Source organism: Loa loa (genome assembly GCF_000183805.2).
Source record: "Loa loa unplaced genomic scaffold supercont3.36, whole genome shotgun sequence".
NCBI lineage: Eukaryota > Metazoa > Nematoda > Chromadorea > Rhabditida > Onchocercidae > Loa > Loa loa.
In genome coordinates, this window is record NW_018108216.1 from 302,649 (window position 1) to 329,321 (window position 26,673).

The 26,673-nt window shown below is 33.5% G+C and overlaps 6 protein-coding genes across 6 annotated transcripts; 5 read left to right on the forward strand and 1 right to left on the reverse strand.

Moving 5' to 3' along the window:
• Positions 1-306: 306 nt before the first annotated feature.
• LOAG_03790 (hypothetical protein) lies at positions 307-630 on the forward strand (the record flags this gene model as incomplete). The annotated part of the gene is made up of 1 exon (XM_003139327.1): positions 307-630. A coding segment is annotated over one exon (324 nt), but the record flags the coding sequence as incomplete, so codon positions are not given.
• Positions 631-5,848: 5,218 nt separating this feature from the next.
• Positions 5,849-7,729, forward strand: LOAG_03791 (mechanosensory protein 3; the record flags this gene model as incomplete). The annotated part of the gene is made up of 7 exons (XM_003139328.2): positions 5,849-5,871; positions 6,205-6,277; positions 6,430-6,565; positions 6,770-6,851; positions 7,170-7,293; positions 7,390-7,491; positions 7,604-7,729. The coding sequence occupies 7 exons, from the start codon at positions 5,849-5,851 to the stop codon at positions 7,727-7,729; spliced, it is 666 nt and encodes a 221-aa protein (XP_003139376.2).
• A 1,154-nt stretch (positions 7,730-8,883) lies between these two features.
• LOAG_03792 (protein-tyrosine phosphatase) lies at positions 8,884-12,709 on the forward strand (the record flags this gene model as incomplete). Its single annotated transcript, XM_003139329.1, has 9 exons — positions 8,884-8,994; positions 9,271-9,364; positions 9,676-9,805; positions 10,062-10,158; positions 10,707-10,883; positions 11,228-11,389; positions 11,613-11,717; positions 11,953-12,054; positions 12,635-12,709. 9 exons carry the CDS (start codon positions 8,884-8,886, stop codon positions 12,707-12,709), a joined length of 1,053 nt encoding a protein of 350 aa, XP_003139377.1.
• Positions 12,710-13,255: 546 nt separating this feature from the next.
• On the forward strand, positions 13,256-15,252 carry LOAG_03793 (hypothetical protein). The gene is made up of 6 exons (XM_020446414.1): positions 13,256-13,482; positions 13,664-13,755; positions 14,189-14,262; positions 14,450-14,627; positions 14,829-14,953; positions 15,059-15,252. Exons 1-6 carry the CDS (start codon positions 13,404-13,406, stop codon positions 15,060-15,062), a joined length of 552 nt encoding a protein of 183 aa, XP_020303240.1. The 5' UTR covers positions 13,256-13,403; the 3' UTR covers positions 15,063-15,252.
• Positions 15,253-15,577: 325 nt separating this feature from the next.
• LOAG_03794 (60S ribosomal protein L7a) lies at positions 15,578-17,764 on the reverse strand. Its single transcript, XM_020446415.1, has 6 exons — positions 17,674-17,764; positions 17,216-17,336; positions 16,992-17,141; positions 16,427-16,686; positions 16,093-16,184; positions 15,578-15,806 (listed from the first exon to the last, which is right to left on the reverse strand). The coding sequence occupies exons 1-6, from the start codon at positions 17,674-17,676 to the stop codon at positions 15,635-15,637; spliced, it is 798 nt and encodes a 265-aa protein (XP_020303241.1). The 5' UTR covers positions 17,677-17,764; the 3' UTR covers positions 15,578-15,634.
• A 1,235-nt stretch (positions 17,765-18,999) lies between these two features.
• LOAG_03795 (major facilitator superfamily transporter) lies at positions 19,000-23,392 on the forward strand (the record flags this gene model as incomplete). Its single annotated transcript, XM_020446416.1, has 12 exons — positions 19,000-19,110; positions 19,300-19,403; positions 19,570-19,687; positions 20,048-20,202; positions 20,481-20,562; positions 20,678-20,803; positions 21,055-21,190; positions 21,604-21,795; positions 22,054-22,142; positions 22,455-22,616; positions 22,752-22,892; positions 23,054-23,392. 12 exons carry the CDS (start codon positions 19,000-19,002, stop codon positions 23,237-23,239), a joined length of 1,602 nt encoding a protein of 533 aa, XP_020303242.1. The 3' UTR covers positions 23,240-23,392.
• Positions 23,393-26,673: the final 3,281 nt, after the last annotated feature.

Sequence of the window (26,673 nt, forward strand, 5' to 3'; positions counted from 1 at the left end):
ACAAAGTGTGATGTGAGATAGTATGAAGTTACTGACCAATGACCAATATCTGAAATTTAAATTTATCGATGACGATGTAGCAAAATAATAGAGGGAAGCAATGAAGGCAACACAGCGGGAACAGCAATTTTACAATTTCCGATGTAACCCAGCGCAAGCGTCCCCTTGGAGCACACTACCTTCCCTCTCATTTTTATTCAATTTCAATTCAATTCCCCCAGCAGGAAGTCACTTAAAGACACATACACACATGCATACACACATATGCAATTACATATAAATCAGAAATCGATAAAATACATTCAGTTCTTGAGTACAACGCTGCTATATATATACACACATGCACACATACATACACACACATACACATACACACATACATACATACACATACACACACATATACACACACATACACCACACGCCCGCACTCCTGCGTGCCGCAATATTATAATATTACTATTACTAATACCAACACTAATTGCCGTTTGCTGTTTGCAAAACGCAGCGTTACAAAGTATTCTATGCAAAGTAAATGACACGCGAAATAATCGAATAAAATTAGAACAGAATAGAATAGAACAGAATAGAATAGAACAGAATAGAATAGAGCAGAATAGAATAAAATAAGGACGGGAATAGAATAGAAGCGGAAAGATTGATGTATCTGTGATGTTTTATATATCAATAAAGAGACAGATAGGCATGAAGCAGAGCGAAGTTGAGGTATATAAATAAAGAAGAGCGAAAAGACATGAATGACTAAACAATGCCTTCCTGAAGGTTAAGGGTTATTGATGTAATCAGAAAAGGTTAAACTTCATGGAAGAATGGAATTAAGAGTGAGTATTAATAAAGCATTTTTATATGAAATATAGTAAGGGAGAAATGATCGACAATAGAGACCATAACAAATCTGTTTTGTAGAAACCTCAGGTTCGTAATGAACAAAATGACCAGAAAAGTACTGACCCCTTGATCGACTCAGGCTAGATTGTTTCCACTTATCGATTAATCAACGGTAATCAGCGAGTTAAATAACGATCAAAGTTGTCATCATCTTCTGAATGCTCAATCTGCACCTTTATTTGACTTTTAATCATTGTAAGGAAAAGGTAATGCTATATCGAACGTCATTGTGGCTTTAAGTATAAAATAGGTGACCTAATTAGCACTCGTGCCACCTAAATCTTTTCTTAGACCATTAGCAATTAACATGAATACCGTCGTAGGTAAAGTTTCTGCTGCATCTGCAAATCTTAAATTAGAGGACGGGAAATAGTGAGATTAAGTTTTTACAAAGTTTGGATTATCAGTGCTAGCAGTTACGATTAATTAGCTGATTAGGAGAAGTAAATTCAACTGTAACTAATAACAGCAAACGTATAGTCCTTTCTCTTCCTTTGCTTTCCTAAAATGGGCCTCAACATTACTACATTCCTAAAAAGACATTTTCGAACTTTTCCTTTCAACTCAAAATCAGATTCCAACTTCAGCTCGATTCTGAATCTTAACAAATTTTAAATTGAAATTGAGTTTCCGAAATTAAAAAAAGAAGATTGGATGCTTTTTGCTTCTTAAGTTAAATGTTCCATTTATTATAATTAAAAGGATTTAATTAAATATTTGAACTGGGAAAGTGTCAATGGATGAGTACATGACATCTCCTTTCAAGTTCAAAAAACTATCATTATCATTATCATTTCAAATATCAAAAAAAATTTCAGAAATAAATAAAGGAATCAAAATAAAACGTCTGCATCATAATAAATTTCAGTAATATTTCAAAGTGCTGCCCAAATGAAACACAAATAAACAAAGATTAAAGAATTAAATAAACAAAGATGAAGAAAAATGAATCAATATTAAGCAGATGCTAATATTGGTTCATTTTTCTTTCATTCTGAAAGGATAAATAATTAATAGATGAAGTGACAGTTTTACCGTGTTAAATTGATTTGGGTTACTGGATAGAATGTACAGATGTACAACTGCGCCCATGATTGGCAGGTATTATTCTGAGCATGCAACAAGTGATACGATCATGTTTAGTACACAGAAACAATATTGTTTAACTAATGGACATGACGGCAAATAAATATCGGCACCTTTTAACTTCCTTTTTGCAAATATCTGCAATAGTTTCCATCCGATAATTCAAAAGTTGAAATGTTAGGGCAGTAGCTTTCGAATTCAGATGATCAAGATAAGTACAATGATATTGGGATAACCTGAAGATTTTGAGGATAACAAACCATCTCATCCAAAGAGATATTTTCAAAACCTGAAGAATTAATCCTAATATCCGATGCCTTGCAGCTGCAAAGTCCAAATGTATGCCACTGTTTTCCTTCTTTCAACTTTTACCTTTCCACTTCTTGGATACATTTATTTTGACATGCCATCCTTTCTTAAGATATCCGTTAACATTATTTTAATGCTTGAATCAAACTTCGGAAAAAATTTAATGTATTTTAGGAAAAAAGAAATGGAAAAATATTTCTTCTTTTTCTAAATGATTGATGAACATTTCAGTGAACGGTAATTGGCTATTGGATGGTGAAGGGTGAGTTCGTGCAATATATTGATATGCCTGGATAATGTGGCGGTGGTGACAAATTGACATGAAAACCTGGGAAAAACCGTGATGTCGTTGCATTTTAAATGACTTATAACATTGATGTCTATCAGAGCAATGCATTATAGATGAGAGCTTAACGAGCACCATATTGTTAATATCTCGATCTCGACCTTCGCAAGCTGCTTTAGTCAAAAATTTGGTACAAAATATAGTTATGAAGGACTTTTTCCTGCGCATTATTGATAAAAGAATTTGAGAAAAATGATTTGAAGGCGATAAATGATCGAGCATTATTGATCTGACAGCTAGCGATTGCAACTTTACCTCTCTTTCCTGCTACTGATATTAGCTTTAGACTTTCCGCAAATAAATTAACTCTTTTTCGAAGGACGATATGCTCAATCACACTTCATTTATTCCTTGTTTTTAGTATTTTTGTTCTCATTTTCATTATTATATCGTGTTTTTATCGATTATTTCCATGGTTATTATCTATATTTAGGAAGAAAAATTTTTCGATTCTGAGCTTTTCTAAAAGATAAATTGAATGAACTTCAGAATTGCATGCTACATAAATGAAACTATCAGAGATTAAATAAATCTAAGACATTAAGTAACTGTCATTTCGATTACCTTCAATTTAAACGTTTCATGACGTGACGTTTCTGGATGATGAAGTGATGCTTCAAAATCAAAATAATCTCTGTAATAGCAATGCTAGAAAACGATATACAATAATATATGCATGCCATCAGGAAGGAAAATGCCCTAAATTCTTGCTTTAAATTAGATTAAATGCTTCTTCTAAGATAAATGGGACTACTGCGATTTAATCGTTGCGATTTGTTGGATACTATAGCAATGTTATGGGTACAATTGAAAGATTTAACTCCAGACATTAACCATTTACAGTAGTTTATGAAGGCAGTTCTCAGTATGTATATGACTCCTCTTCATACTGAGAATGTCATTTTGGTAATTTCGAGGGTTGGACACATGACAATTTGCTTATCCTTTTTAATTTTACATATTGAAATACACATTAATAAAGTCTGAATGCATTTTTTTTTTCTAATCGTATACTATAAACTACATATTAAAACTCAAAACATACAATTATTCAGTTTTTTGATCAGCAAGAAGTGCGTATTTCGGGAGACAAACTGAGAAATATCCCGAGATATTTTCGGATGACAGTGAAATGTTTCTTTCTGTGCGGTATCACCTGTTGTTCACATTTTTATCCAAGTTAGCAAACAGTTTGATAAAACCGAACGTATGGATGAGAAATCTAACCCCGCCCTATTACCAAAGGAAACACAATTTACCGTAGCATATGATGTGACGAGCTGGTTGTTCCGTGTTTCCAGTGCTACTGATTACGCTTCAAAATCCGCGCATTCGAAGCGCTTTGGATGTATTCTTGCGACGATGAAAAACCGGTCACTTTAGCTAATGGCTCAGCTATCACAACAACAGATATCACTTCCGAAATCACTGTTACTAATTCCGATACCAACGACAACAATAATAACACTGGTAGATGTGCGAAGGATGAAAAGGTGACCGACTTCACTCCTTATCAAATATCTTTTGTTACAAAAATGATTCGTATTATTTAAGTATCACATCTTTTTTTTTTTGAAGCAAAAAATCGATGTAACAAAAATGACTTAAATTAACTGCCCTACCTTGTCCTTCCTTATGTTTTATTACTTCCAAGTGTAACACTCTTGTAATTAGCTCTTCACTTTGTTTACCTCTACAGTCGTATAACAGGCAGCAGTACGGTAACTGATGGGGAGAGAGAAAGTTCTGGGAGGTGATCAAAATTTGATCACTTCAATAATTTCATGAACATTCTTAAAGCATTTTTTGCATTAACAAATTGATGTGTGGACGAATGAACAAACTTTAAAAAGCCGAACTAATAATTCTCGACATTTTCCTTTAGAATTCTTGATAAAGTAAAAAGAATATCCTACAGTTTATTATAGCTTAAATGAGATAAATGAGGAACATGAAATAGTAATAGATTTTTCGGCCAGAATAAAAGCAGTCGTCAAGTTTTACAAATTTCCTGAATTGGTAATTTCAAATATTTAAAAATAATTTAGGCAATTTGTGTAGTTTAATAATCAGTAATGTTAATTCATTCAACATATTTATTTATTTTTTGATATCTTCATGTTAGCATTTTTACATTATTTTATATGATTAAATTCCTTGCATCACTTTTCAATAAGAAATAAATTTGGTAGAGTTTAGGACAATAATCATTGTTTATGGCAACAATTGACAATAATTTAAAATGATAGAATAAGTTGTACCAATTACTGTAACAGTACCATTTTATTGCTGTTTTCACTCATTTGAAAGATGCCTTTTAAAAAGCATTTATAATACACTTGTATTTGTAATGCCAACAACAAAAATGCAAACATTTTGAAGTGTTGCGCGTTGCGATGAATTTTATTTAGTCTAAAATTGATGTAATTCTTCTTCATTTCCCTTCAATCACTACTAAAAAATTTGAGCCATTTCAAAAAAGTAATTTTAAAGCCAATTTTTAGAGCATCTGCAAGCAGTGCCAATTTCCGATCATACATGAATTCATGTCAAAGGTACCCTTTTCGATGTTAGTATGAAAATAGCTTAGAGACATTTCATTCAGTAGAAATCATCTAATTAATGCAACCTGATTAACAGGACAATGTATTTATTGCTCAAGAAGTTTACAGTGCTAAGGATCAGTGGTTCCCATCACTTGCCTGCTGGCCAGACTTTCAAAAGTCCGGAACATTAGCCAACATAAGTTTTCTTGGCCTAGTTAAGCTCATGAAGCACGTTCTCGCCTCACTTTGTATTAATATCATCCTCGGTCTTTTTGAAGTTGTCGCATTGATTTATGAGTATGACATGAGTAAATAAAATTTGCTGGTGACTTTGGAAGACAATAAGTAAAGGTCTAAAAAAGAGAAAAAAAAACAAAAAACAAACGAAGAAACAAACAAATCTTCAAATCAAGCTTCAAATCAGTCATCAGTTACAGCTTCCTGTTAACAGAATCTTTAAGAAAAGTTTTATCAGAAGTTTCCTTACATTTTGCAATATCTTGAAAAGTATAATTAATCGATGTCTCGAGCATAATTACAGCACTCACCAACTGATGACTTACTGTAGTAAAGAGGGGCAATAAGCTCTAAAAGCCTTTGAATTTAAATCTTTCAAATAGTTCTTTTTTATAGATACGTGATTGGGTGTATCATGAAAATTGTGTTAGATGTTCAGTTTGTTCCACACCTCTCTATGATAAATGTTTCGAAAAGAGTGGACAACTATACTGTCATCTACACTATTATGAGTAACTTTTATTAATTATAATAGAGTCTGAGACAAAATCTGAAAAGTCTTTTTTGTAGCAATAGTTCTGAGTAGATTTTATGAGTTGATGGCTCAATTCTGAATTTCGCTTTAGACTCAAAACAATGACTATTGCCAAAGAATTCTGCAAACAATTTAATCCAGACTTGGTTTAAGCAATTTAAACTCCTCTCACATACGTATTTTTGAAGTATTGTTTTTAATAAATAATTCGCTTGATTTTAAATTGTATTCTACAGGGAATACAGTCCAAATCGATGTGCAGGCTGTTGGCAAGGTATTGCACCAACAGAAATGATCTATAAAATCAAGGTATAATGCTAGAAATTTAATGCTGCATGACTGCAGAAATTTCTTTTTTTTTTTTGTCAAGTGTCAGTGCGAATTGCCATGTATTTTCAGCTTATTCTTAAAATTTAAAGATTTTTTTTTTATCATTTTCATGATGTTACATCCATTTTCAGAGTAATATATTCTATCACATCACCTGCCATCGATGTATTCAATGTGGTAGAAAAATATCACAAGGCGAACAAATTTGCATAAATAAAATATCTAAAAGCATAGCATGTATTGCTCATACTGTTTGCAGCGATAATTGTAAGTTCGCTTGTAATATTCTGCGATTATTTTGAAACTGATCCCATCGTTTAAACTCTCGTAGTACTAAATTAACATAAGAGATATGTTTTGACACTTCCTTCTTTTTCAAATGAAAAACTGGGTAGACCAACCTATTCAATTTCATGGTATAATTTTTCCAATAAAGGCTTGATATGAAAATTAGAAGCTTCTAAATTTCAGTGTTTACTATTCCAACGCCAACTACAGCGGTATGCATATTAGAAACAGATGATGGTGGCTTGCTTTCTGATGCTGTTTCAAGGTATTCTTTTATTTTCGACAGCTATATCTTATTGGGACTGGACATTGCGATAAAATTTAATTTTAAGTCATGAATATGTTCATAAAGAAAGATGCTATGTGTTGGCAAATTGAAACAAAATAATTATATCGGAAATTTTTGTAGAGCTGTTAAAGGAAATTTAATTAATTAATTCCTAATTAATTCCCCCAAAGATTCACTTGGAATGATAGGGAAATAAGCTGAAGATCCAAAAAGAAGTATCTAATTTGTAAATAATAGCAGACATCAAAATACTGAAATCGGCAATGGATCAAATTTCTTATACATATTGTTAAGGGAATTGGATTATTCATCAACTAACCTTTTCTCACATTCTCATGAAACATACGGATACGAACAAAGTGATGAAGCAAATTTTTTCAAGCGCAGAGGACCGCGTACTACCATTAAACAGTACCAGGTAACGTTTCACTTCCAAAATCTATCCTGTAACTGTGTAATAATTACTTGGAGTAAAATAAAAACCGAATGTATTTTGAACAGTTTTTTGTTTCAGTTAGATGTACTAAATAGAATGTTCACGTCAACTCCAAAGCCATCGAAGCACGTGAGAGCTAAGCTAGCACTAGAAACAGGCCTCAGTATGCGTGTTATCCAGGTAGACGATACACCTCCAAAACAAGCTTCTGGAGAGTTCATGTATTGTTTTCACTTGATAAAAAGTAATGTTTAAAAATTAATCGGTGTACTTTAAATCAATCTAACTTCAGGTTTGGTTCCAAAATCGGCGTAGCAAAGAACGACGATTAAAGCATTTATGTAATTATTTGAGGCGATTTGAAGAGCGTGGCCTAATACCGCCATCGATTGGTTTTAATCGTAATAATTACTTTTAACTAGTTATATTTATCATTTATTCAAATGTGCGAACACTGTAGTGGATGGAAATGTTTTAAACAGCACCTCTTAAGAAGAAATATTTTTCCATATACTTCGCTAAATGAAACTTAACTGATATAAATATATGTTAAGTTTTAAAAGTAGGCTTTGTTATTCCAGCACCTGGAAGGACAACTTCTACTGATTCCATCACCTTGGAACAACTACTGTCATTTCCGTTTGAGGTAAATGAAGAAGGAGAAGAGATTGTTAATTAACGAGAAAACTATTGCTGAATGATCCTCGTAGATTTGTAATTTGAAGTGGATTTTTTTAAAAATGGAAAATTATGAAGACTCATTTTATTATTGATCTTAATCTTCCTGGAAAACTATTTGGGATATTGATACGGAGTCTTTAACTTTCTTGTGATCCAGAATATAATTCAAATCTAACATCTGACTTCTGGTTGCGATGAAAAACGATGATCAGATTACCTAGGTAGGAAGCCTCACTAATTAGAACTTCTCTGTCACAACTTATTAAATAAAATGTTGTTTGTTTCAGATTCAAACTATCTGTCAAAATTTATTTATTTTAGTCAGCTTAAACTAAGCAAGAAGTAGCAGTACTGCTTGATCAACTGTTAATCAAAAATTTTCTTGATGGTGCTTGGCTAACCATGATAATTATTGAGGGAACAGTTTTCCCATTCATGCTCTCACCTGTACTCTCCATACTTGATAACACATGTAATTCATGTAAACTGGAAAATTTGCATGAATTCATCAGTATATAAAAATGAAAAGTGGAGATAAATGATTAATTTTTACCTAATTGCAAGTTTAGAGGCGCTCCCATCGGTACCACCTCGTCACTTCATTTATTTTCTGAACAATTATCAGTGCTGGTGACGAACAGTGTTTTATTTTAGTTTGCAAAATCAAATTAAAATTTCGGAAAATTTATTGAAATAGATTGAAATCCAAGAATTTATTTGGATAAAGTAATGAGTAAAAAACGATTCCAATCAAAATATTACTATTGAAGTCTTTTTTATTCCAAGGTAATTATTAACTTTTTGCATAATTTATAATAACAGATAAAAAGGAAGAAAAAAATCAAATAGTCAGACCTTAAAATGTTAGAATAAATTGAAAAGGTTAGCAATATGAAACGTGCTGGTTCTCGTCGACGCAGGAGACAGGTAACGATGGAAGAAGAGGTTACTGTTGAAGGCGATGCTGCTGGTACATCTATGTCTGCCGTAAAAAGTGTAAAGGTTCATTAAATATAACCTTATCTAAAGTAAAGATGAAAAATTTATCTCATTATTAAATAACACAGAACCTTAAGCAAGATTCTGTGTTATTCAATTGTGAGATATGGCTATTCTTTTTATGAACAAATATATGAAAGAATAAATGAAATATTTCGGATTTTTGCAAAATTTCAGTCATAAATTTGTTGCTGTAAACAAAGGAAATAGCAACTGATAACAGATAAAAGGTATAAAGGTTAATAGCGATTCTAATAGAATATATTGGTGAATTTATAGAAAGGTACAGTGCGTCGTAAAATAAGTGGCAGGCCAATGACCAATGAAATGGAAAAATTGATTTCTGATTATGTAAACTACATCAGATCAATGGGTTTGCAAGAATGTTTAATGTAGAAAACACTGGAAGTGTCAAGATTGAATCTCAGTCGATTACTAGTAATCAGTCAATAAACTAGTAGAAATTCTGAAGTTTCGACGAGAATTACATTAAAGATGAAATTATGAGTAAAATTTATTATTTACTTAATAGAACATTGAAGTAGCTAGCATTCTCACCTAAAAAGAATGGGAATCCCAACTGAGATTTTCCAAATCAGTGAGATTTTATTTTATTTAAATATTGCATCTGAGAAGTTGTAGGAAGAGGCCTACGTAAATCTTTCAAAATGTGTGGTTTTCTAGGTGTTGCTGGTCTACGACGAGAGTTTGAAGAACTAAAAATGTACATGCCGCCAAACAATGCACATGAGGCATTTACAGCGAATCCGTCTAGAAACCGATATCGTGATGTACCTTGTCTAGATGTCACACGGTTACTTGCACTTTTGAAGTATCATAGATAATTTGGCATAACGATTGATGTACAAATTTACTTATGAATTTGAAAAAAGGATCGATTTGTATCCATTATCAAGTTTTTCTTTCTGCAAACATATTCCATCTGACTTGAAGCGATGTCCCAGATCTATCATCATTTTAAATTGCTTTCGTCACACTCTCACTTCACGCTCACTTAAAGAAAATTTCAAAAACCATATAAAATTACTTTCTACTCGATAGAATTTCAGAGTCGTTTTAACATTAAATGTTCCACCTGAAACAGATTACATACATGCAAACTGGCTAAAAATGGAGGGTTGTGCTCACCAGTATATCGCTACGCAGGTAGGACTAATTACGTAATTATCATCACTCCAATTTCTCATATAATTCCAAAAATCGCATTTGAGATCGCAAGTAAATAATTATAGCCACCTCCCATCTTTCTTTATTAGTTCTCATTTCAGCCAGCCAGAATTTATAAATTTTCAAAACTTTGAAAGGTCTATTCATCAATTTATAAAGCTAATTGGAAGACGAATGAATAACTACGCAAATTCATACAAATATCAATTTCGCATTCTGTGAAAACGTTGATAAAACATTTGTGCTTTCACCGCACATTATAAACAATCTTCCTTTACTGTTGTCGAAATAACTGCTTGTAGATATACTAGTTATATTCAGGATTAAGTATCTTTAACTTATAATTAAATAACAATAATTGATTAGATAATCGCAATTTAACTATAATTCAATCACATTTCTCCATTTCTCTAACCAGAGAGAAAATTAAAAAAGTTGGACTATGCAAATTCTGAGATATCAATATGATTGAATAATCAGTTAGTAGTCACCAATTTTTTATCTGTAGATTATTAATTTCCTACTAGGGTCCACTCGAATCAACTGCAAGCGATTTTTGGCGTATGGTACATCAAGAACAAATTACAACGATCATAATGTTATGCAAAACAATTGAAGACGGCAAACAGAAATGTTTTCAGTACTGGCCTGCAGAAAATGGTGAAAATAAAACTTATGGATGTATGTTTGTTATGAATAAACGGGTTAGTCACATTCCTTTCTACATTTCATCTCTTGCAAATACTGATATCATCTTAGTTGATACTGCATTAATAGTACATATCGGGAAGCAGTTATATAGTTGTGTCAGATAAACAGTTGAGCCATTAGTTGTTGTTGTTTGTTTCAAAATTTTCCTCATTTTTATGATTGATGTCTAGCGCAAGAATGAAAGATATAGCTGCAACATCTTCCTTTTTGATTTATTTATGATTTCAACTGACCTCGACAGTGAAGTTAGAAGAACTAAATCTGATTATAAGCTAAATCTGATTATTCCTTTACATTGAACAAATACAAATTATTCGTTTAAAAAATTATTTTGTAGTCTGAACACGAGGATAAATTCGAGACTTATCTTCTGGAAGTGTTACCGGAAGGTTGTTCAAATTCAACCATTGTAAAGCTTATACATATGACGGATTGGCCGGATCGTGGTGTACCACAAAGTGGGATGACCGTACTCAGGCTAATTCGAATGATACCCGCTGTATCCATTGAGAGCAATTTTTTCCTTTTTACTCTTTATTTATGACTTTCCAGAATCTAAAATCTTTTCAGTCCTTTGAATATCTAGATAGCATGATATCTCAGGGATTTAAAGTTAAATTATAATCCTCTCTTTCATTATTTCTAGTTTGTCATACTTATGTGATGCGGTGAATCTCCCCTGGACTTTTTTTATTCTTGATAATTTTAAACGGTTATTTTAGAGATCGATCAGCATAATTCATTGTTCAGCTGGTATTGGCCGTACGGGTACTGTGGTAGCAATTGATACCTTGTTATCACGTCTCTGGAAAAACCAACCATTAAATGTAAGATTAAAATGGTCAAATATGGACCAATGTTCTTTCATAGTCTAATCCTTTTCCTGTTAAATAGTTGATTCCCGTTTCTTCATCCACTAGAATTATTGGGCCCAGATTTAGAGCTAAAATACACCTGCATCAAACAGATACAGTGAGCGCACCTTGTGAATAGGACAAAAAGCTCTACAATGTTTGCGACAATCAGAGATGGAAACAGTAAAATTAATGACCACAAATTCAGGTACCACAAGTTGTTAAAGAGATGAGAAATCAGCGTGCATCGAGTGTGCAAAATGAAGCACAATATGTGTTCATCTACACTACAGTACTCGATTACATCAAAGTAAGACCTATACGTGAGTAGAGTAAAATGAGCACAGATTGGGATAAACTTAAAATTCTGAACTACCATATCTAAATCGACTTTATCCTGAAAACTCGACAATCATGCATTAAGTTCATTATAGAGAAATATGTGCACTTTTGAATTACGGTAGTAGGAAGCCGTTATTGATCTGAATTTTTTTTTATCTAGCAATTTTTCTTGTCCAGCTGGTATGTCCTCCACCTTTCGGGCGTAGAAATAGTCATCAGCTGGAGTCACAAATTTCCGGAGACTTTCTCTCTGTAAAATGACGAAGCAAACTGGATTTCCCCGCTGTGAGTCACCGACGAAATTGGTAACAGTGTATTGGAGTATAACCTGGTGTCTCCACGTTACCCTCCCCCGTGTTCATTACCATGACTAGATTCTTAACTCCATGCAGTAACCAGCACATTTTTTTTTTTTTTTCACATTTTACATAGCCAGTATTGAGCACCTTACTGAACAAGCTTTATTTGTTTGTCGGAATCATTAAGAAAGCAAAAAAGCCATTTTCAGAATAGTCCATTCCAACATATTTTATAATGTTGCATTTCAGGCGAAACTGCCATTGAAATATCGTGAATTTGCTGTTTCATTTCATGCAGAAGTGAAGAAGGCAAACATGATTTGAAACAGTTTGGCCTTAATTTCTCTTTCTCTGTGGGAGAAGTGTCCAAAATCAAAAATGGCTGGAATATTTAAATAAATGGGTGTCACGTCCTCTTTTATACCCTTAGAATGTGTCACTAGTGGTATCACATACCTCACAACAAGGAGACCAACATCATCGTGTCAATACTGTTCAGTCATTAAATTAAATTATTTTTATTGCTCATTATTACACTTTGTTTACATAAAAAATCATGGCAGTTATCTTTTAAACATTCGAAATAAAACGAATACTGACTTTCATAAATCAATGTGCAAAATCCATCCACTTATTAATTGGGTATCCTTCATCTACCAAGTGATAGGTGCAATGATGCTAAAAATTATTGCTGTTCAGCACAATCAACATTTAAACTTATTTAGAAATACATTTACAGTCTTAATTCACTAATAGTTGTTGTCGTACATTCTTACCTCAACATCTTTACCTGTCGGTGCTACTAAAGGAGGCATACAACGAGATGTATCCTGACGAGGTGGGAAATAACAGTTTCACTGAATTTGTTGAAACGTTTCTGTTTTGAAAACGTTAACCGCCGCTGTGTCTCCTTGCTGTCGGCTACTGGGGAGCGGAGTTCAATGCTCTTAGTTTAGTGGGAATTAATTTCTTCTTTAAGATATTCAATACTGAAAGTAGAGTGGTACCGAACAGTAGAATGACGCGACGAACGAGTAATCGAATCCGGAAGATGAAACGAACATACAGTCCATCCGCTGAAGATGATACGTCACCTAGTATGATTTGTCACTAATGTACTGAGGGACATCACTAAGATCAATTATTCTGATCCTGATATTAGAAAACTGAAGTAGTTTCGCGGAGGGTGATGGTGGTAATTCCATTTAAAGATTGCATCCACCCATTAAATTCCACTTTTCATGTTTCTTTCCTTAATTACCAGCTAATTTGATCCAGATACTCCATCTACATCGAAAAGAATTCGAGAAGAACCTCGCAGTATTTCCTTGAGCACCTTAAAGTTATTATCTGATTCAAGCACTGAAGAGGTAATTATTATGCGTAGCATCTGTAAACAAACGTTCATCACGTGTTTTTAAACAAACCGAGTAATACAAACCGAGTATAAATGCAAATCTTAAAACTATCTTGTTAATGGATATATTTTTGACGAATTATGCAAAAATTTACTCTCTTTTTGATGTCAACTTCTTTTTCTCTTTGCTAACTTTCTATCACTTTTTATTTTTTTCTATTTTATTTAATTTTTTTTATTTTGGAGGTATAATTTTTAAAGCATAATGAAGAAAAAGGAGGTAATCGTTCTTGAAAATTCCCACTAGCTATTGACTTCTGAAAACTATTTATTTCTATCTCAAATATACAAGAGGCTTATCACACGCCTGATGGTTGAACACTGGGGTTTCAGCACTACGTTACTGGCTAAAATCAGTTCCTTCACTTATTTAATAACTTTTATAGGTCGCGAATGATAAAGAATGTGGTAGTATAGCACTGAATTATAATTCTTTTTGGAATTTTGCTACTTCGTTGAGGTTTGCCTTGTTGATGTCGGTAATCTGTTTATATGCCTACGTTAATTTGGAAAATAAATTTAACCTTAATGATAGCTGGAATCGATCCATAAATGTTTAAATCGACCCTGATTCCGTTCAAAAGCTTCGCAAGTTAAGGGTGACGTAAGTACTTCAATGATTTGATGTAACCATTTCTTTCTTTAAGTTATCCGATCGTACGTGAAGAAATCGCTAATGATAAGGTGATTACGATATTACTGAAAGAAATATCCAGAGCAATTCACCAACTAATTTCTGGAGCGAAACTTGTTATGCAGCGAGCCGAAAGGCAAAAGCTTTTGTGCGATGACTTAAATACATTCATCGCAGTAGAAGGTGGAAAGGTAACTTTGTGTCATCTCAATAAAATTTGAAGCCTGGTGAAGCATTGTGGACATATGCACTTATTTTTGGCAGTGTTAACGGGAAAATAAAAACAAATTGAACGGTCAAAGATTCTACGTCCCATGCTTGTATCTTATTTTCAACAGACACTCTCCATCGCTGCCTTATCCATTTACTTTTTACATAAAACTTAATTTTAGTTGCTGTTCGGTTTCACAGAAGATAACAAATGGCAAAAGATTGGTGATGTATTTGTGCCTAGTGACGAAATTCTTGACCTGAGGTTCTGCTCTCCAAGTGTCCAGCTCGAAACACTTAGTGGCAGGTAACTTTTACGATCATACTTGTTTGCCTACTTTTTTGATAGGGTCTCTAAAATAAAAAAAAGGAAAAAAAAGTAATCATAAAGATGTAGCGCGTTAATTTTTAGATAGTTACAAGTATAACAAACCAGCAGAATCGGAGGGTATCAAAAAAGAGGAAAGCAAGTCCAACATGATACGGAACACAAAAGAATATATTCTGAACGACTTATAAGTCGCCAATCATCATTTGTGACCTGCATTGAATAATAAAGTTTAAGTGCCGTGCATAGTTTTGGTACTGTAATTAAACGTTTCACAGAAGTATCTCAGTTCTTCACTCCTACGACTAAAAAAATTACCTTTCCAGTATTGCTGGAAAAGATTGGCTCGTAGATTCGTTTCTTCCTAACTAATCTGAAGCTGTGGTACGTCCCACCCATGATCCATTTTTCTCTGGACATAAGAACCAAGCATGAAGAAGCGTACTCCTACCATTACTTCGTGACAATAAGATTCATTTTTTGTCTCGAACAGGAACTCTACACACCAACCCGATTTATGTAAAGATGAACTGCTTCAAAACCCCCAACATGAAAGACATAAAACTCTGCAGACGAATTAATCTCTGAAGCATCGGAGAACTTGGCGGATTCAACAATTTATTTCAATAATGAACAAAAAAAAAAAATGAGGTGAGCCATTTAGGCTTTTTGTGCGAGTTCCTTGGCTCGTGCTTTTTCAATTCGAGCCTTCTTTGCCTGCGAACGAGCCGACATAACACCACCTCCCCAGTGTTTCCGGATTTCATCAGCGCGTTCATTATAATTAGTTATCACTGTATCTTTTAGCTTCGACAAAGCTGCCTTGTCCTCACTGCAAACTTCAATATCACAAACTGATATTCAACACCTTTCTATAATTGCTTATAAAATCAAAAAATCACCAACGGAAATCTAATATAGAGCTGTTACTTTTAAAATATGAAATGTGTAATAAGACTGGGATGCACATTTAGTATCAGCAGTGCGGGGCGATAGATCCATGGGCTTACATGATGGAAAGTAGGAGAAGAGTACTGCTTGAGTTGTGGGCGTTTCTACAATTTTTTAAAACTGTGCATTGAGTTTCTTAGTATCTGAGAAAATAAGTTTCCACTTACGGATTCGTATCAACAATAGCAATGCAAGAAGCAGTTTTTCGATGAACAACTTGACCGAGACGCGCCTTTCCCTTCACAATGCAATACGGCACCTGTAAGGTTGCAGAACTTAATTTCAATGGGATAGTACTGAAAAGTCAACTCAGCAACATTCGTAAGAGTTAGGACTGGACAGCCTAATTTTAATCAGACAGTACTGAAAACAGTTAATAAATTCATAGGAGTTAGGACCTAACTTTTGAGACTTGTAAGTGCAATGATGTATACTACAAAGAGAGTGAAGAAACTAAATCAGCTAAGTAAAAAATTTCGGTAGAAAGAAGGTGGAACTAACTTTAAATTTACGACAAAGTGCCGGGAGAAAAAGAACAATTTCAATAGGTTCCACATCATGCGCAATAACAACCAATTGTGCCTTTTTTTGTTCCACAAGCTTCGTGACTTGGTTTACACCCGAACGAACCACTGGTGGACGCTTTGTTACTTCTTCACTTTTGCCTGATGCCCGAGCTTCCGCACGCGCCCTTAACCGTTCCATCTTCTGGTGCTTTGTTTCTGGACGGTATTTATCCAGCAAACGGAACAATTGCGTAGCTGTAAAATACAAAGTAAATGGAAAGCGCCAAAAATCTGGTAGAAATTTCATCCAGAAAGTAGTGTCTTGAAACGGATTTCCTTTAAAATCCAAATCTCAAAGGGCAACCGATATTAACAGAACATTCATCTTTCTTTGCACAATACCAAACAAGACCTTTTCAGTGCTACTATATAAAACCAGGAGGTACAAAAAAAATGGATCCCAAGGGACAAATAATAGCAGTAGGCTGGAAAAATAAATAACCGGCTCTTAACTTGCAGAAATACTGAATATGAAAAGTACCCAGTGTAGCAAAACACACCTGTCTGTTTATCAAGCGTTGTACGGAATTGATTAATTGGTGGTGGAATTTTTAAACGCTTCATCAAAACAGCCTTCTGACGTTGCAAACGAATATACTTGGGCCATCGTACAAATCTAGTCAGATCTCGTTTTGGCTGGATGTCTTGGCCTGGAAACGAAGCGAATCACCTATTTTTTGACCCATCGTACAAAGTCTTTAATTATCAAAAGATCGATCCGCACCTATTGAAAAATTGCGCGCTCGTTTTTCGAATAGAGGATTTTGCTCCTTTTTTGTTGCTTCTGATTTCCTAGCCATCGGCGGCGGAGGAGCAACTCTCTTTTTGATGATTTTCTTTGAAGGCTGCAACAAATTTAAAGATGAAATGTTTCCAAGAATTTATAAAATAATCTAAAAGTAATTATTTAGAAAGGGTTACCATTATTCAAGTCTGCACTCACATTGCAGCTGCTAGCTGTACCGGTAAATGTTGATTTGAGAGCATAAAAGACGGTGTTTGTCAACATTTGGCAGATACTTGTTGGGACCGATTAGCATTTACAACGAAACAGTTGGAAAGGAAGCGTCTCATCGAGGGATCACAAAATATACAAAAATGATGGAAGGATATCATCCGAAAAGTACAAGCGACAAATCCGTTAACAATGAATAAAAAATAAAAAGTACTCAAACAACTTACCATGTTCACTGCAACTCCAACCTAAAATAACCGAATTAACCGCGGAGCAAAGTGTCGTTAAATAACATTCTGGAAATACGGCCGCAGCTCGCTCGAATGATCTTAGTGAAAATCTAAAGGGTTTAAAGGTATTTAGACGTGTTTTGAGGCGGTTGGTTCAATGGAGGTGAGGGCTTTTTTCCGCAGATGGAGGTGAGAGTTTTTGTGGAAGTATGGGACTAATAAAGTTTTGAAGTGAGTTATTCGAAGATGTATACTGACAGATGATTGGGAAGGGATGACAGTGATCAGAAGACATTTCAGAATAGCTTGCTTCAATGTTTCAGACAATTCGCAAGATTGACTTCTTGTCATTAAGAGCTAGTAAAAGCTTAGTTGCAGAAATCTGGAACTTGGCGGAATAGCACGAAATGGTAGTTGTGTCAAAGACTAAGGATGAAATAGCGAGAATGATGATATGGAAAGTAGATCCTTTGTGAAATAGTAACATATTCAACGGTAAGCAAAGTTCAGCTTCCCTCAAACTTGGATGATAACGAATTTTTTTTTCGAAGCTTCTGAAGTACTGATTGATTTAGTTTGGATTTGTGGTTTTCCAAAATTCTTACTGGACATAGCTCTTCCAAAACCTAACGTAAGCTGACAAGCCCTTTTTCTACATTAAAAACCCATGATCCTTGTCAGTTAAAAATAAATCAATTGGCAAAGTCACATGCTTTAAATTATTTATTTCTTTAAATGATCATAGATATTTGCAACACTACCTACTTGCATATTTGCGTGTTACTTGTCCTTTTGGTCTCATCGTATTTCAGTTATAGTTGGTTTGTTACATTAAGATTTTAGTTGATGTATGTTATAAACATTATTACATTGACCAGTCATATTTGCTACAGTTCACTGGTGATCTTTCTTTCTCTTCTTATTGGTTGTTTAATCTGACGATTGTTTTTGTTTTTTTTTTGATATATTTTCTGTTTCTCCCTCACTGTTAGCAAATCCGATTTGAATTTCATTTGCGTTTACTCCTTTATTGGAGAGGAGAGAAAATTTCTCTCCTCCAATAGAAAAATAAAGGATAGTTAAAATTCAGATTAGGTTTGCTTAATGCAAATGACTTGTAGAGTCATTTTGCAGGATTTCAGAATACCCTCTCCATCCATCTCATGAATCCTTCCGGTAGGATTTCAACTGCTTTTAAATCCATGTATTTGACAATTTTCAGAATCGAGATCGACCTTCGAAAATTCTCAATTTCGTCGATTCGAAACGAAAATAAGCATAAATGGGTTTTTGAATTTCTGAATGAATTTTTGTTTGCAGACTATGGCCGAGGATGCCAAAAATTTAATAAACAAAACATCGGACAATAACGAACTTACAGTGTTCTCCTTTAAAAATGAAGCAACAAAACTAAAATTCGCCGATGACACTAAGGTTTTTCAGTTTTTGCTAAACCGAAGGAGACGTAATTTTTTAATCTCTGTGTATGTTTCCTAATGTTATACTTTTTTATTAGGATTGTATTTTCTTTAGGAGCGGATTTTCTTTTCTGACTCCTGCAGCAAGATGTAGGAAAGAGCAGCTGCTGTCAGAGTAAAAGAGGAATGAATTAAATACTTTCAGGACGATAACAAGGATGGATCAATCAACATTGAACCAAAATATGCTAGTAAACTTATAGGCATAGTATCGGAAATGGATCCAGCGGATCATCGAATAAGCTATCGGTGAGTTTTCTTGTCAGAATGGTGTATGGATTGTTTCGTGTATGTGATGAAAAATAATTGCTAGCATTAGCCTAGGAAGCGACTACTTTCTCATCAAATTTGATTTTCATGAAAATTCTCAAGCTAAATGACACTTAAGCTTACAAATTCTTGTTAGAATTTGCAGAGTTTATCCACAACGTTGGATCGTTTTAGCAGTTGTCGCATTATTGAACAATTCAAATACAATGTCATGGATTGCATTTGCTTCCATTTCCAATTATGTCGACGTTTTCTATGGAATGGTGGGTTAAGTTCTCACTTCTTCATCAGTCGTAATCTAGTAATTTGCTTTGAAGAAGCACTTTCTGAGTTTTTTTCTTGTATTTTTATTGAAGCCTAGAGTTCATTGGTAATAAAGAAAAAAAAGAACTATCATGATTCAGATATGGAAATACAATATCATGGATTAATTTCTTGCTTCATTCTAAGAGTGAATTCTGGAAAATTGTTTTTATGCATTACATTCTATTACATTTTTTTGATTGTCCTTAGTGCCGTTAGGTTTTTATTTTATTAACTTCAAGGACACGAAGAAAAGTTAATTCTACGGAAAATGCGTTTCTTGTTTCTTCGTGTTTTACAGTTCAGCTGTTGTTTTACAGAGCAAAGCAGCGAATTGGTTTTCACTAGTTTTTATAATCTGCACAATACCGATAGGCTTATTCGGCATATGGATGAGTAGTTCGTTCGGGCTTCGATTTGCGATTCTCATCGCAGCTTGGACAAACGGTATTGGTGCTGCCATCCGTCTTATCAGGTGAGATTTTATGGGTGGTATTATTGGGAGATACCGTATATTTAATGGTCTAACAATAACTGTGGATGTTAGTCTTCATTTTCGAGACCAGGATAATTTTATTGAATCTGAATAAAGTTGAAATTTGCAACTATACCTCATCGACATCTTTGAATTGAATTGACGGAAAGTCTTTTCATACTGTCGTCAAAGTTTTAAACTTAAGCAGTTGCTTCAGTTAACCCTATAGACCAACGTTTTCTATGGTCACTTACATTTTCCACATCTCTTTTTTTTAGTTCATTTTTGCCACTGCAAATCCGCTTCCCGGTTGGGATTTTTTGGACAGGCAGTGGCTGCTTGTGCATATCCGTTTATTATGTTTCTTCCACCAAAAGTTAGTGTTTTGAAAAATTTGTTGTATTTTGATGTAGATCAGGTTTTTTGAATATTATAACAAATTTTGTTGGCTAAAACTAGCAAGCGGTAAATTCAGGTTGCGGGGTCATGGTTTGCCGAAAATCAAAGAGCGTTAGCAACAACCGTTGGAATCATGGCAAATCCGTTGGGGGTGTTGATGGCAAATGTTCTTTCTCCACAAATAGTTGAGGCTCCAGTGGATGTAAGATTTTCAGTTAAGTCGAGGCTCGGGTTTTCTTTCTTAAGGATCTTTCGATTCCATCGAGATATAACGATGTTGTGAGGATAAGAACCGAGATTTGGGTCTAAGAACTAGCATTTGTTGGATGAGCAACTCTTGAATCAGAAGAGCGAGCCTTTATTTTCATTGACATTAATTATGGTGCGGAACAGTAATCGAATTTGAAATTGTGATGTAACTTTTTATTAATAACATCAGTAATGTATTTTCAGGTAATTATAGTAAACATCATAACTTTTGTACCTTCGCTGTTGGCTTGTTTAATAGCAACTTTCTGTGTAACTCGTTCAGAACCACTAATTCCACCATCACAAAGTGCTGCTCAACCACAAATGCCGTTTCTTCCTGGTCTGTTTGCTGCCTTAACTTCAGATTCAGTCTTTTGGAATATTTCAGACAGAAAAAGTTTGAAAACTATTCACGTTAGAGATTTTGCAAACATTTCGCTGCTTCTTCGCAGACTCCTTTTCCATTAAAAATTATTGCAAGATTATTAAGGTTTTATATTGTTATCTTTGTCAGTTATGTTATTAATTTAAAATGATTAGGATAGCGGTATAGAGTACCAACTTCTGATCAGCATTTGTTTTCAACGGAAAACAGATATTCTTTTGAGGAAATTTTCTTAATTCTTGTCAAATTAGACATGTAATATGTTGAAAATATTGAAAATTCAAAACACAAGTAAATTGGAGAGGATTTTCATCGGGTTAAATAAAGGCTTACAAATTTTTGTGTTTTATTTTAGATATTTTTTTCAGGAATCAAACAGTGCTTTACTAATAAGGCTTACATACTGCTTTTGATAGTAATGGGTGGTGGTATTGGCATGTTTAATTGTCTCTATACCGTCATACAACAGCTGTTTTGTGCGACAGGATATTCGAATTCGTTCTCCGGACTTTGCGCTGCACTGATGATCATTGGTGGAGTTTTCGGAGCTACTGCTTCAGGTATCTTTTATTAGTTTTGTTTTATTCTTCCCAATTTTTTGCTGTTTCAAAGCAGCTCTTACTGTTTATTTCATTTACTTTTTCTTTTTTTTTTTTAATATTTCAGATGAAATCTATAATAATGGCTTCTTCATCCCTTAGTTCTTCGAATTATTTCTTTTTCCTTTTATTTAGTTTTATTTCATATAGTTTCATTTTTAGCTTTTTCTTTTCTTTTGTATTTATCTAGTCAACAGAAAAAGCTGAAACTATCTTCAGGCATGTTTGTCGACCGAACCAAACTTTATGAAGAAACCATGAAAATATGCATGTCTCTGGCTGTCATTTTTGGGGTCATATTTTTGCAGGTAACGTTTCAAAAAAATGTCCGACACCTAAAATGCCTTGTAAAATCTAGCTTGATGCTCTTTGTTCCGCAGTGTGTTAATGGCAACGATGGGACACTAATAGTTTATGGCGAACTGATAAGGTAGTGCAATATTAATCACTTGAGTAGCAACAGTTCGAAATACAACTTCTTGATCTTCGAAATTACGATTTTCATACAATTCCTTCTCATTCTGAAGCTCGCTGCCAAATGATGTATAGTTTTAGTGATCCGACAAATTTCGAAGTTCATATTTATAGTAGCAAATTGTTGTAAATTTCTTACATTTTAGTTATCTCTACATTCTGATCTCATTATCTATCTTGTAATCATGGCTTTCCTATTCGGTGTTTTCGGACTTGCATCATATCCAGTTGGTTTAGAATTAGCCTCCGAATGTACTTTCCCGGTGTCTGAAACATCTTCATCAGGCCTTGTGGTGCTCAGTGGTCAGGTATGCTTTCTTTGTTATGAAGTACCATAAAGATACTATAAGACTCCGATAATTTGAGTCTTATCACTTTTAGAAGACTCCATCTGCAGTTGAATTAAAAGAAAAATTGAGGAGTAATGAGTCGTACATTTCCAGATACATTCAATAATTTACGTTGGCATAACGAATTTACTTGCGCGACCATTACAACAGGCATATAAAAATATTCAAATTTGTACAGTCGAAGATGAAGCCAATTCTACCGCTGTACCACAAGATAGCTCTATTTCCGTTATCGTGAGTTTATTTTATTTACTTTCGCTGTTCTTTTCCTTTTTTGAATTGAACTAAGACATAATTTACGCATCACACGAATTCTACAGTTTATGAGTGTGGTATGGTATGGCTCGCATTTCATAATTTGTTTTTAATTGTTGATGTTTTAATTTATGTTTTAGGTATTATCAGCAATAGCTGCCCTACTAGCCATTGTGCTAGTAATATTTTTCAAACCAACTTATAAGCGTATGGGAGCGGAGAAAAATAATTCATTAGTTACGAATGGAAAAGAAACAAGCGAAAGTCGTCAGTTAAACGATTTGAATCGAATTAAAGATGAATCTTTAATACCGCTGGCAGTATAACAAGGTACCACTTAAAAGTAATGGTGAATTATGGATTTTTCCCTGATTTGGAAACTAATTGCGCTTTTTTATGGGTAACTTTTATGTGATTTTTGCATAACTGATTCTAGTTGCAGTTTTTCATATTGGGAATTTTTTTTACGTGGAATTCAGTAGAGTTTATTCCTGATTTGGTATATGCTTTACTATTACATTATATAAAATCACACTGTGTACGATGTAAGGTAGTGCAACAGTCATCTTAGATTCAGCAGAATGTATTGGAAAAGCCGGTGCTGTGTGAATAATCTTTCCGAGTGGTATTAATTGATTTTACCTTTATTCATGGTTTTTAATCTGTTCTTGAATACATATTCTCAAAACATCATCTGTTTCTATTAGTTTTCGTAATAAAGAGATAATGAAGTAGAAAGTTCTTCCTCTTTTTGATAAGAAGAGACATTTCTTGATGTATCTTGAGGTATTAAGGAAAAAATGAATGCATATGATGACATATAAATTAATAAAGAAGCTATAAGTGAATGCTGCGAGATTTCTCATATATTCGTAACACCTCTAAGTGATGTATTACGCTTTTTATGTTTCTTTAAATTATCTCCTGTTACTTTTTTTTTTTTGTATTTTTGGAACAAACTTTTGAAGATTTCTGACACTTTGCTTTCGACTTTGTCTCATGTTGCGATATTTCCAATATTTCTTATGGCCATTCTGTTTATTAGTTGTGCCAATTATTATGAGATTGCTTGTGGCCAATTTGTTTTTTATCTAACCAAATGCTATTACCTTTATTCAATTTTATGCGATTTCTTATGGCCAGTTTGTTCATTGGTCGCAGTAATTTGCGCAGTTTTGTCTTATCTACTCATGAATCGTGTAATTCTGATAGAATAAAATGTTTTGCCATGATTTTAGTTTTCATTGAATTTCAACTGAATTGGCAACTTTTTGCAGTCTTTTGTTTGCTAGAATTCAAAAAGGATGAGGAATTTAATTTCGACTTTGGGTGTCTGACTTCCACCACTTACTTAGAAAATCCAATTCTACATACTGCATATCCAGATCTCTTTCTCCTATTTTTACGTTTTCATTTCCTGCAATGTTCGTAGATTTATATTGCGTTCCTAACACATATTTTTCTGTTTCTACAACTCACGACATTCATAAGAATTGATTTCCTTGAAACTTGTGATAGAATCATTTCTTTCCAACATAGTTTACTTGCTTTGTGGGTTATTAATGAAGGTTTAGGGAAAGAAATTTAAAATAAAGTTGAAGATAAGCAGAAGTAAAATTGTTTTTTCCTTTAATATAATTCAGAGACATTCTGTTTGTTGGTTGACAGAATTAACTGTGGTTTATTTTTACTGTAAAGTGATGAAAATTGAATTTGATGGCAAGAAACTACATTAAATAGAAATCAGTACTTTCTTATCGTTGAAACTTCGAATTTCAATTTATGCGATTTTCCGGTTGGATTTATTGTGTGCATATTGCGATCCGCAACATTTGTGTGATAGGTGTGTAAGTTGAAGACATTATATTATTGATCGCTGAAGGAATGTCTAAAAGCATTTGGGGTACTCAATTCTATGGTCCCTTTTCATCTTCTTATTACTCTAATCAGTTTATTTTTTCCTGATTAAACCTAAGCCCAGTGCATTGGGAAAGTATCACTTTTTTCTAGTAGAAGACTGATATTCATCTGAAAGCCTTTGATCAAATTCTATCAAGCTTCAAAATGTGAACATCATTAGAATTACTTGTTGAATGGTTTCATCCGCTTTATGTTTTCCTGTTTAATGTGCGGTGTTTTTAGCCGCCTTTCGATTTTCAGACGCAACTTACGCTTTTTCACGAAGCCTGTTCATAATCGTTTTCCACTTTTGATCGTGCCATCATGAAAACGAATTACATTGTAATAGCACGTGTACAACAAATGGCATTATGTAAACCATATGCATTTTAACTAATTTAATCTGCCTTGGTATGACTTTAATTTATTTCAAATTCCTATCCAAAGTGAAATTAATATACGACATCAATGAGAATCTGATGTGATGCGAATCTGACATTAATGGGAGTCTGATTTGTACAAACCACGCTACGATGATTCGAATCGATGGTAATGTTTTTGCACTGGTTTGTTTTGCAGTGAGAAATTTTGGCAGATTTTATTAGCCTGTGTTTCGGAGAAACTTTACCAACGGCATATGCTTTGTTGATTTTCGTCATACCCCAATTACCTTTTATTCTTGAATTTTCAACAGGAAATATTGCTTAGTTTTCAAACTAATTTAGTGCACAGTCCGGATAGTTCTGCTATTCCTATCTTCTTTACCGGATTCAACTATTGATAAAATAATTTATTCTTAACAAACAAATCCCTAAATTGTGATACATCATTCCCACCGTTCATTTTAGATCACCTGTCATGTAATGTTGTTTTGTTTTGCTGCTATTGCCAATGTTGGAATGTTCCTCATTATTTACCGTGACTTATGCGCTAATCATGCGCAACAAGTATTCATTTTATTGTTACACATGAATATCGTTGACCTGATTGTAACATTGGAATACTTGACCAAGCAAATGATACATTCCATTACTCAGTATTGGTTCAGTGGCGATGTAGTGTGCAGAGTTTAATTAATGCGAAATTCATGAGGTTTTATATTTCATTAAAACTATCGTTGAGGTGATTTAAAGCAAAAGATATGGATATTCATCCACACCTAGTAAAACGAAGAAATGAATGGTTGGAGACTTCCGAATCCCGCAAATTTTTCTTTCCAAAATGATTCTATTCATCCAATCAGTAATTCACTTCCTGCAGGAGTGAAAGGTTATTCATAAATTTTGCTTCCACAGCAAAACTATTGATGTTGAAAGAGTTGTGAGAAGTTAATTACTCAGAAGCTAGGAGTTCGAGCTTTCTTAAGATAATGGTGGGAATTCAGACCCAAATTCTAAAAGACAGTGGGGAAATGAAGGCTTCTCTTTTTGACAGATTTGGTCAAGTTCAAGCAGAGAACCTAACAGTTTTTCCAAAGTTGTTGAACGAGCTTGTTGAATGAAAAGTAAACAAGGGTAAGTCAAGGAAGACATTATATTAGTGGGAAAATAAATACACTAAGCCATTTTGAAATGACAAAATGACAATGATATTTGAGGAAGAAACAGTGATATACATGAATTGAGAAAGAGAATTATTATTATTATTATTATAATTATTATTATTATTATTATTATTATTATTATTATTATTACTATTATTATTATTATTATTATTATTATTATTATTATTATTATTATTATTATTATTATTATTATTATTATTATTATTATTATTATTATTATTATTATTATTATTATTATTATTATTATTATTATTATTATTATTATTATTATTATTATTATTATTATTATTATTATTA

Bases quoted from the DNA above. Each gene is read 5' to 3' on its own strand.
- LOAG_03794 (XM_020446415.1), bottom strand. The intron at 17,142-17,215 runs GTGCGGATCGAT...CTTCGTTTCCAG, and splicing joins AGCGCGCAATTTTTCAATAG to GCCAAGACATCCAGCCAAAA. The intron at 15,807-16,092 runs GTAAGTGGAAAC...TGAAGTTTGCAG, and splicing joins GCTATTGTTGATACGAATCC to TGAGGACAAGGCAGCTTTGT.
- LOAG_03793 (XM_020446414.1), top strand. From the start codon at position 13,404: ATGACGCGACGAACGAGTAATCGAATCCGGAAGATGAAACGAACATAC. The intron at 13,483-13,663 runs GTATGATTTGTC...AATTTGATCCAG, and splicing joins TGAAGATGATACGTCACCTA to ATACTCCATCTACATCGAAA. The intron at 14,628-14,828 runs GTAACTTTGTGT...ACTTAATTTTAG, and splicing joins TCGCAGTAGAAGGTGGAAAG to TTGCTGTTCGGTTTCACAGA.